The sequence below is a fragment of the Rhincodon typus genome, chromosome 23, assembly GCF_021869965.1.
Source record: "Rhincodon typus isolate 14 chromosome 23, sRhiTyp1.1, whole genome shotgun sequence".
Taxonomy (NCBI): Eukaryota; Metazoa; Chordata; class Chondrichthyes; order Orectolobiformes; family Rhincodontidae; genus Rhincodon; species Rhincodon typus.
The window spans coordinates 45825523-45837879 of NC_063354.1; the positions used below are offsets into that span (position 1 = coordinate 45825523).

A 12357-nucleotide genomic window follows, 5' to 3' on the forward strand; every position below is an offset into this window, starting at 1 on the left:
GATGAATGCAGTTTGTTGAGTGCATTTGGAATACTTATAAACTTCTTTCTAGGTAAAACACTACAGCATGATCAACGCAGTATGGGGAATGTAGGTATCTGAGTTAACTGTGACAGTTCAACATGAGGGCACAAGTGATATTGGACATTCCTCAAATAATGGTCAACATGTTGGATGTATGGATTGGGAATTACAAGCAAACTCTGAGATAGATGAATGTTGTGATGGGCAGCACTGCAACTGTTTTCTGGACAAATGAACTAGACTGGACCAAATTACTTCTACCTTGTGAGCGATAGATGCAACTAACTCCAACGTAAATATTTTAAGACTAATTCATTAATTCTCCCCGATTTATTTTTCTCTGTTCCTTTCTAAAGATCCCAAATGTTGTTTGTGCATTTTTGTATGGTAGTGAACATTTCTGGTGCATTTCCCAGACATCCAGCTCTATGTCAGCAGGTTATTTGACTCTTAACCAAAGATATTGGCTCTTAAACCAACATTACTACTTTGTCATGGTCAGACCTTGAGGTATATGGAAGTTTAGTTTTCTGTAGTATGTGCATGTAGGTATTTATCCTTTCTCACTCACGCAGCAGTTAGAGATCCTGGGAAAGACCAAGAAAATCTTTATTGCAGTTTAGGAAATAATTCTAGGAAAGTACTTTAAACACTGTCCCCCATTGTAATGAAAATAATGTAGAAAATCGCAAACCAATCATGGTTTTGTTTATCAGCAGCATTAAAATGGTGTTTCACTGCATCACTGCTCTGTTGTCATTCCTAGCATTTAGTATCCTATCCCCTTAACTGCCCCATGTGATAATCTGTGGTTAATTTTAATGTTAAAACAAAATTATCGCACTCTTCAGTATTTACAGTTGTGATATTTCTGTTGTGCCCAGTCCCCTGCCTGTACACTTCATCTCAGCTCCATATTAATTCTGGAGCTTCTGTTGCCTTGTTTGTTCAAAGAATTTTTTTGTACATTAGCCTTAGGACTGAATGTATTGTGAGACATTGATGGTATTCCTGTTTGAGACAAACTAAAACTAGTTTTAATTTAAGCCCCTTCTATAAAGGAACAGGAGTAGGTCATTCACCCTTCGAGTCTGTTTCATCATGCAACGGGATCATGGCTGATCTGTGGCCCAACTCTCTCTGTATACCTTAGATTTAAAAAAAAATTGTTAAGCAATCTTAGATTTAAAATTAAAAACTGATCCAGCATCAACTGCCATTTGTGGAAGCAAGTTCCAAACATCTACCACCCTTGTCATTCTTAAATCTCTCCTGTACTGTCTGGCCCTAATTCTCAGACTATGCCCCATAGTTCTAGAATCCCCAACCAGCGGAAATAGTTCATCTTTATCTAACCTGTCTTTTCCTGTTAATATCTTGAAGATTTCAATCTGATCACCCTTTAACCTTATTAATTCTAGAGAAAACAGGCCAACTTGTATAATCTATCCTTATTACATAATCCCTGAAATCTGAGTATCATTCTTGTAAATCTACATTGTACTCCCTCTAAAGCTCATATATCCTTCCTAAGGTATGGTGCCTAAATCTGCTCACAGGACGCCAAGTGGGGTCTAAACAGAGTTTTGTATAAGTGCAGCATAACTTCTGCATCCTTATACCCCTGTCTTCCAGATATAAGAAGCCAGCATTCCATTAGCTTTTTTGATTATTTTCTGCAACTGTTTGTGGCATTTTTAAAAATCTGTGCTTGAATTACCGAGTCTCTTTACAAATCCACTGTATTTAGTTTTATACCACTTAGAAAGTACCCTGCTGTATCCTTTTTCACTCCAAAGTGGATAGTGTCACATTGGCTGACATTGAACTCCATCTGCCACAGTTTTGCCATTCACTTAGCATAAAATTGTAAAAGAATATTGTTAGACAATCATCTACACTATCTACAATGACACCAAACTTTGTATTATCAGCAAATCCACTCAGTCACGGAGGGAAGGTCATTGAAGGGTCAGTCGTACTTTATAACACAACTGGCATAATTATTTTCAGGCCTTTATCATAACAAAATGTTCAAAACATTTCAGTTAGATCCAAACTGTCAGAGGAATGAGAGGAGATGATGAGTAGCACAGTGGGAGATCATTTAGGAGGTTATGAAGAGAATGCAGAAACACCGCAAGAGGATTAGGAGAATGAACTTTGGGGTTGTTTGGCTGTTCTTGAACCCTATTGGTTATGTCAGTAATTTCTAAATGCTCCACTAGTTTGTGTTGAGGCAGAATTTTGACCATGGTCTGCTGGTTTATGGTTGAGAAAACTGAGCCCATAATTAAGTGCTCCTGTGGTTGATCTTCTGTTGATATCTCTACTTTGAAATATCTAGGAGTATGGTGATGACCAGTTGAGCACTTTACATAAATTAAATAATGAAGCACTTCGTACACATAGTTTATTGTAAGTGAGTGTTAATTAGCAGAGAGATGAGATGTATATTTAGAATGGCTTAATTTGCTAGGTTTGTGTCTTCCTTCTCCTGTCTGTTGTGCTCTCTAGGGTTGATTCTGGCCCTATTGTAGAAATTTACAATTCAGGAGTCCATTTTGGCTCATTACACCTGTCCGGCCAAAATCCAGCCTAATCCCACATAGTCTTGCATGTTATAGCATTTCAAATAAATATCTTTTTTTAATGGAATTGTACTTTTCTGTGCATGAGGGTCTGCCTTCTTTCACCTGAGTCAACCAGCAAATCTCATGTCTTCTCCATTCTCATCAGTACCTCTCTCACTCTTGTACCAATTACTTAACAATATATGCAGCTTGCTCATTGTCTTTCCTGCTGAGGGAAATGGGTCTTTCTGTCCATTTTATTGAGACTGCTCATAACAGTACAGTTGTAGAGTCATAGAGGGGCACAGCACAGAAACAGACCCTTCAGTCGAACCTTTCCAGGCTGACCAGATATCCTGAATAAATCAGTCCCAGTTGCCAGCATTTGGTCCATATTCCTCTTAAACTCTTCCTATTCATTTACCATCCAGATGCCTTTTAAATGTTACAATTGTACTAGCCTCCACCACTTCCTCTGGCACTACATTCCATACACACACCAGCATCTGCATGAAAATGTTGTCCCTTAGGTCCCTTTTAAATCTTTCCCCTCTCACCTTAAACCTATGCCCTCTAGTTTTGGACTCCCCCACCCCAGAGAAAAGACCTTGTCTATTCACCCTATCCATGCCCCTCATGATTTTATAAACCTCTATAAGGTCACCTCTCAGCCCCCAAATGGGAGGATGGGAGGAGACTGTGGCTGTAATAGCTGCTTTCTTGAGATATTTTCAGTTTGGAGCTGATTTGCTCAAATTCTAGGAGCAGTAATTACTGTTTTATGAGCTATTTCATTGTTTTGGAATTTTGGGGGGAAAAGATAATCAAAACAGTGGCATTTTGATTCAGAGAAAGAGAGACAAAAGCACTGACCACATGGGAAATGAATCAAACGGAGAAATAAACCTATACAGAGGGTGGTACGCATATGGAATGAGCTGGAAGTGGTTGAGGCGGGTACGTTAACAACATTTAAAAGGCAGTTGGACAAATACATGGATAGTAAAGATTTATAAGGATGTGGACCAAATGCAGGGAAATGTGGTTAGCGTGGATGGATATTTTGGTTGGCATGGACCAGTTTGGGCTGAAGGGGCTGTCTCTGTGCTGTAGGACTCTATGATAGCTGTCTGAATCAGCAGTGAATCTGCACAGCTGACAGTCTCTGCTGTTTGATTTCAAGTATCTCTGGACATCAGAGTTCGTCGATGAAAAATAAACAAACAGTGAAATTCACAGCTGACCTTGGAGTATAGTCATTAATTAAATCTCAGAAAACAGCCCAGCCCCTTCCAATCTTTCTTCATTCTTAAAATTCTCCATTCCTGCCAACGTCCTCTTAAATCTCTTTACTGTGACACAGCGACTATAACTGCATACAACACTTGACACTTTTATGCAGTTCTAGAAAAATGCTGTCACATCTGATAAAAGAAAGTATCTTCTCTGACTTCCTAATCACCTGACGTACGATTCCTGCTATCTTCAGGTTATTCCAGATTACCTGTATTCCTCTATGCTTTTCAGTCTATCATTTATTGTGTAGTTCGTTGCCGTATAGTTCTCTGGATTGAATTCATTTACGGCATATCTCCTTATCTGATTAATCTATTAATATCTTTCCCTGGTTGACCGCTTTTTCCTATCATTAATAACACGGCAAATTTTTGTCATCTTCAAACTTGTCATTCTCTTTATATTTAATCTAAATTATTGATAAATGTCACAAGCAAATGTTTAAAGGGGCTCAATACTAAGATCTGTGGAACCCTACTAAAAGTGCCCTTCCAAGTCACAAAAACATTAATTTTGGATTCAACATGCTACTTTCCCTTGAATCCCATGAACTTTTACTTTTCTGATCAGTCTGCCATGTAGGAAGTTGCTAAAAACCTCACTAAAATCGATATAACAACACCAAGTCTACTGTCATCATCAAATCTTCTCAAAAATGTCAGTTAGTCAGACATCATCTTCCCAAACAAATCCATGCTGACATTTTTGTTTATTCATTCACGGGATGAGGACGTTGCTGGCTAGGCAGCATTTATTGCCCATCCCCGAAGGCAGTCAAGAGTCAACCACATGTCTGTGGGTCTGGAGTCACATGTAGGCTAGACCAGATAAGGATGGCATTTTCCTTCCCTAAAGGACATTAGTGAACCAGATAGGTTTTTCCGACAATTGGCAATGGATTCATGGTCACCATTAGACTGCTAATTCCAGATATTTATTGAATTCAAATTCCACCATCTGCCGTGGCGGGATTTGAACCCGGGTCCCCAGAACATTATCTGGGTCTCTGGATTAACAGTCCAGCAATAATACCACTAGGCCATTGCCTCCCCTTCCTTTTATTAATCTGCCTTTCTAAATAACAATTAATATTCTGTCTCACAATTGTTCCCAATAATTTGCTTGCTGCCAAGAAAATAGGCTGACTAGCCTGCAATTATTCAGCTTATTCTTTTCAACCCTTTTAAACAACAGTGCAGTGGTAGCTATCTTCCAGTCCTCTGGGTTGGGAAATGATGGTCTGAGTCTCAGCAATTTTGAATTTGACAGGACTGAGATATCCAGTCATGCCTCTATTTATTGGACTTTCAGTTTTTCTAACCTGACTTTAAAGCTGTCAGTGTGTCTCACTGCTTCCTCTTTCCCATGCATTGTCTGGGTTACTTACTTTGAGTCTGGTATAGTCTGTGGACCTTGCCCTAATGCTTGTTCCTGTTGTCACTCAAGTTCAGTTTCTGACTTTCTACCTAGGAAATTCATTGTCAGGTTCTGTTTTGGGGGATGATGAGAAAATTGAGTCAGTCAAACTGTAGTTCAGTTACAGAGAGATCTCAAGTGAAACATTTAAAAATTTACTTAGAATTTCAGGAATGCTCTCATTTATTATACAATGTCTACTAGGAGATTGATTTTTAATTCATTTTAAGCTCATTTTATTTTAATCTCTTTCAGTAAAACAGGAAGCTCAACATCTAATCCACAGTTTCTTTAAAAGCTGCAGGAGGTGTGAGAATGAGAATGATTGGAGAAACCTCAAATCAACATAGCCATTTTTTATTTGATGCTGTCTGGAACTATGCGCTTTGTGTTTATATTAGTTTATTATATTTAGCAGTTACAATATAACTTTGCTTTAAAGCTGCTTAACCTCAGGTATGACTATATCCATCAAGACTGACCTCTATGATTGGAAACAAGCTATTTGTCAGCCTTTTCTATGCAGCCTCTTTATTCTCCATGCTGATGAATGAGAATGAAGTAATTTATTATATAGGGTGGTTATTGTTCTGTGTAATTATTGAGGGATTTGGAACAACTTCACCTGAATAAAGTTTCTTTAAACTATTCTGTTATCTTGATCCATGGTGTGTTGCTGCTGTTAACCTTAGCTAAAACACAATAAAGGATGGGTTTATATCCTTTAGGAATGCAAATACCCTTTTTTGAATAGGATTTTTATCTCTAAATGAATGGCAGAGTGTGTCTTGGTTTAATATTCCAGTCAAAGGAATGCACTCCTTCAATATAGTACCTCAGTCTAGGTTTCACATATGGCAGCATGAAGTTAGAGTGTTAAGTTTGCACACTAACCTCACAGTAATGAAGCAAACTGAATTTACTTAATGGACTCCACATATTACCAGCTTTTCAAAATTGAGCTGCTGCCTATCCTTTGGTTTGGAATCTCCTGTGGGCTGTCAAATGTCAATATATTAGCGAAGACCCACAGACTTTAGAGCTTGGTAGCGGTACCTCCTTTCATGGTAATTAATGATTCCTGGCAGACTCCTTGTTTTTTTGAGTATGTCCAAGCTGTAAATCATTTCAACTACTGTGCGCTGTCTCAAGTCTGATTGGGCATCCGCAAAACCGGTTGGTCATATGTTACTGGTGCTTAACAGATCATCTGCCTAATGTGTGACCCCGACGTTCCTCTGACACGTTGGATATTGAGAGTTTTGGAGTTTGTGGTCATCAAAACATGTTGGACCAAATTTAATTGCTTCCTTCAGTGTCTTCAGTAATTTCACGCTCCTTATTGTAAAATGTCAGTATTAGGTAGGAGCTCTTGATGCCAAAATGTGCCCTGATTCAACCTTGGATTGGATACTCTTCTAGAGAGCAACATGTTGGTTCCTGACATTGTTACAACCAAATAAGAGTGATATAATTGTTGTAAAAAGTGTTAATCTGTTTAAGATTAAAAATGCCACAATATTGAGTTCAACAAACAACTGTCAGTCTATATATTTATTTTTAGTAAATATTTAACAACCAATGATTTTTATACCAAATCTAATAACATTTAAAAGATATTTTGATAAGTACATGAATGAATGTTTGGAGGGATATGGGACAAGTGTAGGCAGATGGGACTAATTTAGTTTGGGATTATGGTCAGCATGGACTGGTTGGACTCAAGGGTCTATTTCCCTGCTGTATGACTCTGTCTAGTGGTAAGTAATTATACAATTAGCATGACAGCTGTCGATTTATTTGAAGCAAAGCCAAGCTAAGAACAAAACTTGCTAGTAACCTCTCTCTCCACAGGTTGGCAAGGTTTTGAGTGAAACATTGACTCCCTTTAAAACACTAATCACTTTTTGGTAAAAATCCATAAGCAAATGCAATTCAGTACAGGTAAGTGTGAGGTGTTGCACTTTGGAAAGTCAAACCAAGGCAGGACTTATACAGTAAATGGTAAGGTCTTGAGGAGTGTTGTGGAACAGAGGGACCCAGGAGTACAAGTACATAGTTTGTTGAAAGTGGCGTCACAGCTAGACAGGATGGTGAAGAAGGCAGTTAGCATGCTGGCCTTCATTGGTCAAAGAATTGAGAAAAGGAGTTGAGATGTTATGTTACGGTTGTATAAGTTGTTGGTGAGGCTGCACTTGGAGTACTGTGTACAGTTTTGGCCACCCTGTTATAGGAGAGACACTGTTAAACTGGAAGGTGTGCAAAGAAGATTTACGAGGCTGTTGCCAGGACTGGTAGGCCTGAGTTATAGGGAGAGGTTGGCCAGGATAGGACTTTATTCCTTGGAACGTTAGGGGTGACCTTATTGAGGTATATAAAATCATGAGGGGGATAAATAGGGTGAATGCATATAGCCTTTTTCCCAGGGATGGGGAATTGAAAACTGGAGAGCGTAGTTTAAGGTGAGAGGGAAAAGATTTAAGGAGGACCTGAGGAGCAACCTCTTCACGCAAAGAGTGGTGTGTATATGGAATGGGCTGCCAGAGAAAGTGGTTGAAGCAGGCACAATAGCAACATTTAAAAGAAAACATTTGGATAGGTACATGGATGGGAAGGGTTTAGAAGGATAAGAACCAAATACAGGCAATTGGAACTGGCTGAGTGGGCACCATGGTCAGCATGGACCAGTTTGGGCTGAAGGGCCTGTATCCATGCTGTATTACTCTATGATTCATTCTACATTTCTCAACCTTTGCATAATTTAGGGAAATAGCTTTCCACGATGGCTACGTTGGACTAGGCTACGGCGGATCAGGCTGCGTCCAGGGTCCTCGGCCTGGGGAGCGTCTATTCTGCCCGTTTTTTTGTCTTTTATTCTGTTCTTCGCTCTTTTTCTAAATTAAAAACTTACCTTGGAGTGGTGACAACATTATTGGAGCAGCTGAGAGCCAGAGCAGAGCGGGCTGGAGGCCTGACCCCAGCAGGAGAACCAGCAGGCTGGAGGCCCTGAACGGAACAGGGATGGACAGCGGGCTTGCAGGATCAAGCAGAGCAGGATGGCCTGTATGCCGAGAGCACAGCGAGAATGGTTGTTGGACTGGGGACCGGTGCGGGTGGTCAGCAGCTTGTGAGCCCAGTCAGACCATGTGTGAAAGCGCCTTGTGGTTGATCGACCGCAAGCCCTTAATGAAAGACTACAATGTTTATGTTTTTAACTTTATTTCTTAATTTTCTAGCTAATAATATGAATCACTAAGGTAAAGTAACTTTTTTTCTTTATTTCTCTATTTTGTATCTAAGATTTATACTTAGGTACTTTGTATCTAAGATGGTGCCACGTGGGATGACATTATAAACTTTTCACTCTAATTCTGTACTTGAGTACACATGACAATAAACCTAATTCTAATTCTAGCTCAGATTAGTTGCTCTGGTGAAACTGATGAATGGACACATGAAAATGTCATCTTGATTAGAGGTGATGCTACACATAGTTGCTCAACTCTACATTTAGTAAGGACCCAAGTTTTGCCTTCAGTAGTTAATTTTATACTCGCTAGAATGAGTATAGTAAGCGCACAAAAATATTAGAATACAGGAGCTAAGTCACATAATATCCCTTATGGGCTATCACATACACCATGTCTTTTGCTAATGACCCACACAATACATTGCCTGTGTCATTCACAGATGTACACATTTGCCTTGAGGGTCTTTGGATTTCCATTTATATAATAGACTAAAGAAGTAGTGAGAATTAATATACAAATTAGAAGCAGAAGTAACCTACTGGGCCCTCAAGCCTGTTCTGCAATTCAGTAAAATGGCTTATCTGTTTGTGTTGTGAATTGCATTCCCAGCTACCTCCAGTAACATTAGATCTTAGATTCTTGATGGGTAAGAGAATCAATCCACCTCTGTTTTAAAACATATTTAATGACCCCTCCTCTACCATGTTCTGAGGGAAAGAATTCCAAAAATGCACAACTTTCAGGAAAGAAAGTTCTCTTATTTAGTGTCCTCAAACCTAATTTTTAAACAGTGAATGCTAGTTCCGTACTCGTCCACAAGGGGAAACATCCTTTCTGCATCTACTTTGTCAAGACTGTGCAGGATCCTATACAATTAATCAAGTCATGCTTCACTCATCTAAACTTCAACCTTTTTTTCATAAGATAACTTGCACATTCTGGGCATCAATTTAGTACAAGCAAAATACTGAGCATTCTGGAGATCTGAAACATAAGTATTTCCAGTACTTTTTGCTTATCAGGCCACAAGGCTGCATACTCAGCCACTTACTCTACTTCTTACACACTCATGACAGTGTGGCCAAATTCAGCTCTAACTCCATTTACAAATTTGCTGTTGACACCATCACTATCTCAAAACACGATGAGATAGCGTGCAAGAAAGAGATAGCTTAGTAGCAGGGAGTAAAGACAACAATCTCTCCATCAAATGTCAGCAAAATGAAAGAGGTGGTCATCGACTTCAGGAAGCGGAGTGTGTATCAATGGTGCTGAGGTGGAGGTGGTCAAGAGCTTCAAGTTCCTGGGAGTAAACATCACCAACGATCTATCCTGGTCCATCCACGTTGACACTACAGTCAAGAAAGCACACCATGGTCTCTACTTCCTCAGAGAATTAAGGAAATTTGGCATGTCCACAATGATTCTTACCAATTTCTATCAATGCACCACGGAAAGCATCCTACCCAAATGCACCACAACTTCGTATGGCAACTGCTCTGCCCAAAAGTGCAAGAAATTACAGAGACTTGTGAATGCAGCCCAGTCCATCACTTAAACCATCCTTCACTCCATTGACTCTGTGTCTACAATTCCCACTGCCTTGGGAAAGCAGCCAACGTGATAAAGGACCCCTCACCCCAGTGATACTTTCTTCCACCTTATTCCATCGGGCAGAAGATGTAAAAGTTTAAAAACATGGATTTAAGAACAGCTTCTTCCCTGCTGTTATCAGACTTATGAATGGACCTCTCGTACATCAGAGTTGATCTTTCTCTGCACCTTCTCTGTAGCTGTAACACTATCGTCTGCATTGTGTTCGATTGCCCTGATGTACTTATGTAAGGTATGATTTGTCTGGTTAGCATGCAAAACAATACTTTTCATTATCTCAGTACATGTGACAATAATAAATCAAACCAAATCAAATCAGTCAGAATTTTATAGAGAAAGATTAATGTTTCAGGTTGATGACCTATAATTAGAACCTGAAATGTTAACTCTCTCACTACCAAGCCACACAAAATATCATCTTAATTGACCAACTTCATTTCATCTATTCGTCACTAAAACTGCTTACTACCAATACTCATAATACCTGTGTTCACCCGACTGTACTTCTATTCATAATATGTCAATCCTGGTCTTGATGTCTCCAATATCTTACATAAACAGAACCTTGGATTTTCTATTGTCGTCTTTACAGGATGTCTCAAAGTATTTTTAAAATCAGATGACACATTTCTAAAGTACGTATACTTTCAGATCCTAGGACATACAAGCAGAAATAGGCTATTAGGCACATCACGTCTACTCTGCTATTCAATGAGATCATGGCTAATCTGATAATCCTCACCTCCATTTTCCCGTCATCACCATGACCCTTGATTCCCTTACTGATTAGAAATGTCTATCTCAGCCTTGAACATACTTAATGAAACAGTCAGCTGTCCTTGGCAACCAATTCCTCCTTTATGTCCTAACTTATATATTTTAATTAGGTCTTTTCTCATTCTTCTAAATACCATGATACTGTAAACTTCAAAGCTTTGATAACTGTTCAGGGATTGAAAGAATTAGCAATAACTTTTTATCTGGAATACCTGTTTCCTAAGATAAAAGGGACAAAGAGAAATTTATGAAGGAATTAAAAACAACATGCCAGCCAACCAACCATCCTTGGGAAGAAGGGGTCAAAGCAATAAAAACAAGCAGTTTCCTGGGAGAGAGGAGGTAACAATTTGCTGCCATGTGACAAATGGGCAATTAAGATTGGCTGCATAAGGAATGTCCCGAGGCGAAGGGGTTAATTGCGGGTCTCTCCAAATTTTGAACAGTTAATACTAAAATGTAACAAGGAACAGAGAAGCTACTCCTGATAAGAAAGCATCTACAGACTTGATTATTCTAGAAATGTAATCAATGTTGGAAATGAATGGATCTAAAGGATTGTCAATAATGTCATATCAGGAACTGCGGAAGACAGAAAATCCTATAAGAATTCAAATTCAGGATTCTTCAGCAGAACTTTGAAGAACCACACTGCACATGAATCGAACACTGGACATCCAGAGACAGATACTGTTGGTTGGAATTGTAGCAAAATTCCACCATTAATTGTATAATATCTAAGGTGAATTGTATAATATCTAAGTTGAGTGTGAGGCGTAACTTGCTGACTTGAGGGGTCTTAGTTTGTTTGCTATGTGCATTCAAATTTAAGTAATTGTTTCAGTATTTTGTGAGTTTTTTTTAATAAGTAGCCTAATTAAAGGTAGCTTGTGGTAATTTACACAACCATGACAGTGAGTACAAGCCCAATTTACTCAACCTCTTATCATTAAAAACAATCCCTCCTTACCCAGGATCAACCAAGGGAACCATCTCTGAACTGCCTCCAATGCCAGTATATCTTTTCTTAGGGAAAGATTTAAGTCGTGCTAATTGGCACGATTTAGATAATGGCGCTGGTACGGTTTGCGTAATGATACTGGCATAGTTCAGCTAGTGCCAGTGGAAACAGTAATGGTGTATGGTTAGCACTGGCATTGGTTTGACAAGTTGGCAAAGGAATTCTCTGATAGCAGCCAGTCCCTGAATTTCTCGCGCGTGACTTACGGCCTCAAGCTAGGCTGCAGAAAATGGCTGAATAATAATGAGAGAAAGCTTTGCCTTTGGCCCTCACATCTGTCCTGATAGCGGACCCGAGTCCTTGGTACTCCCGGATTGCATTAACCGCTTCGCCCTCGATCCTCCCTGAGGCCGACAGCAGCGCGCAGGCGCAAAGCAGGGCCAGG

At 39.4% G+C, this 12357-nt stretch overlaps 1 protein-coding gene across 1 annotated transcript in view; it reads left to right on the plus strand.

Moving 5' to 3' along the window:
* Positions 1 to 5957, plus strand: part of recql5 (RecQ helicase-like 5) — a 90317-nt gene extending 84360 nt beyond the window's left edge. The window contains exon 18 of the mRNA XM_048611153.1: positions 5565 to 5957. Within this exon, the coding sequence (XP_048467110.1) occupies positions 5565 to 5659 (95 nt within the window). The 3' untranslated portion in view covers positions 5660 to 5957. The remainder of the gene's footprint in view (positions 1 to 5564) is intronic.
* Positions 5958 to 12357: the final 6400 nt, after the last annotated feature.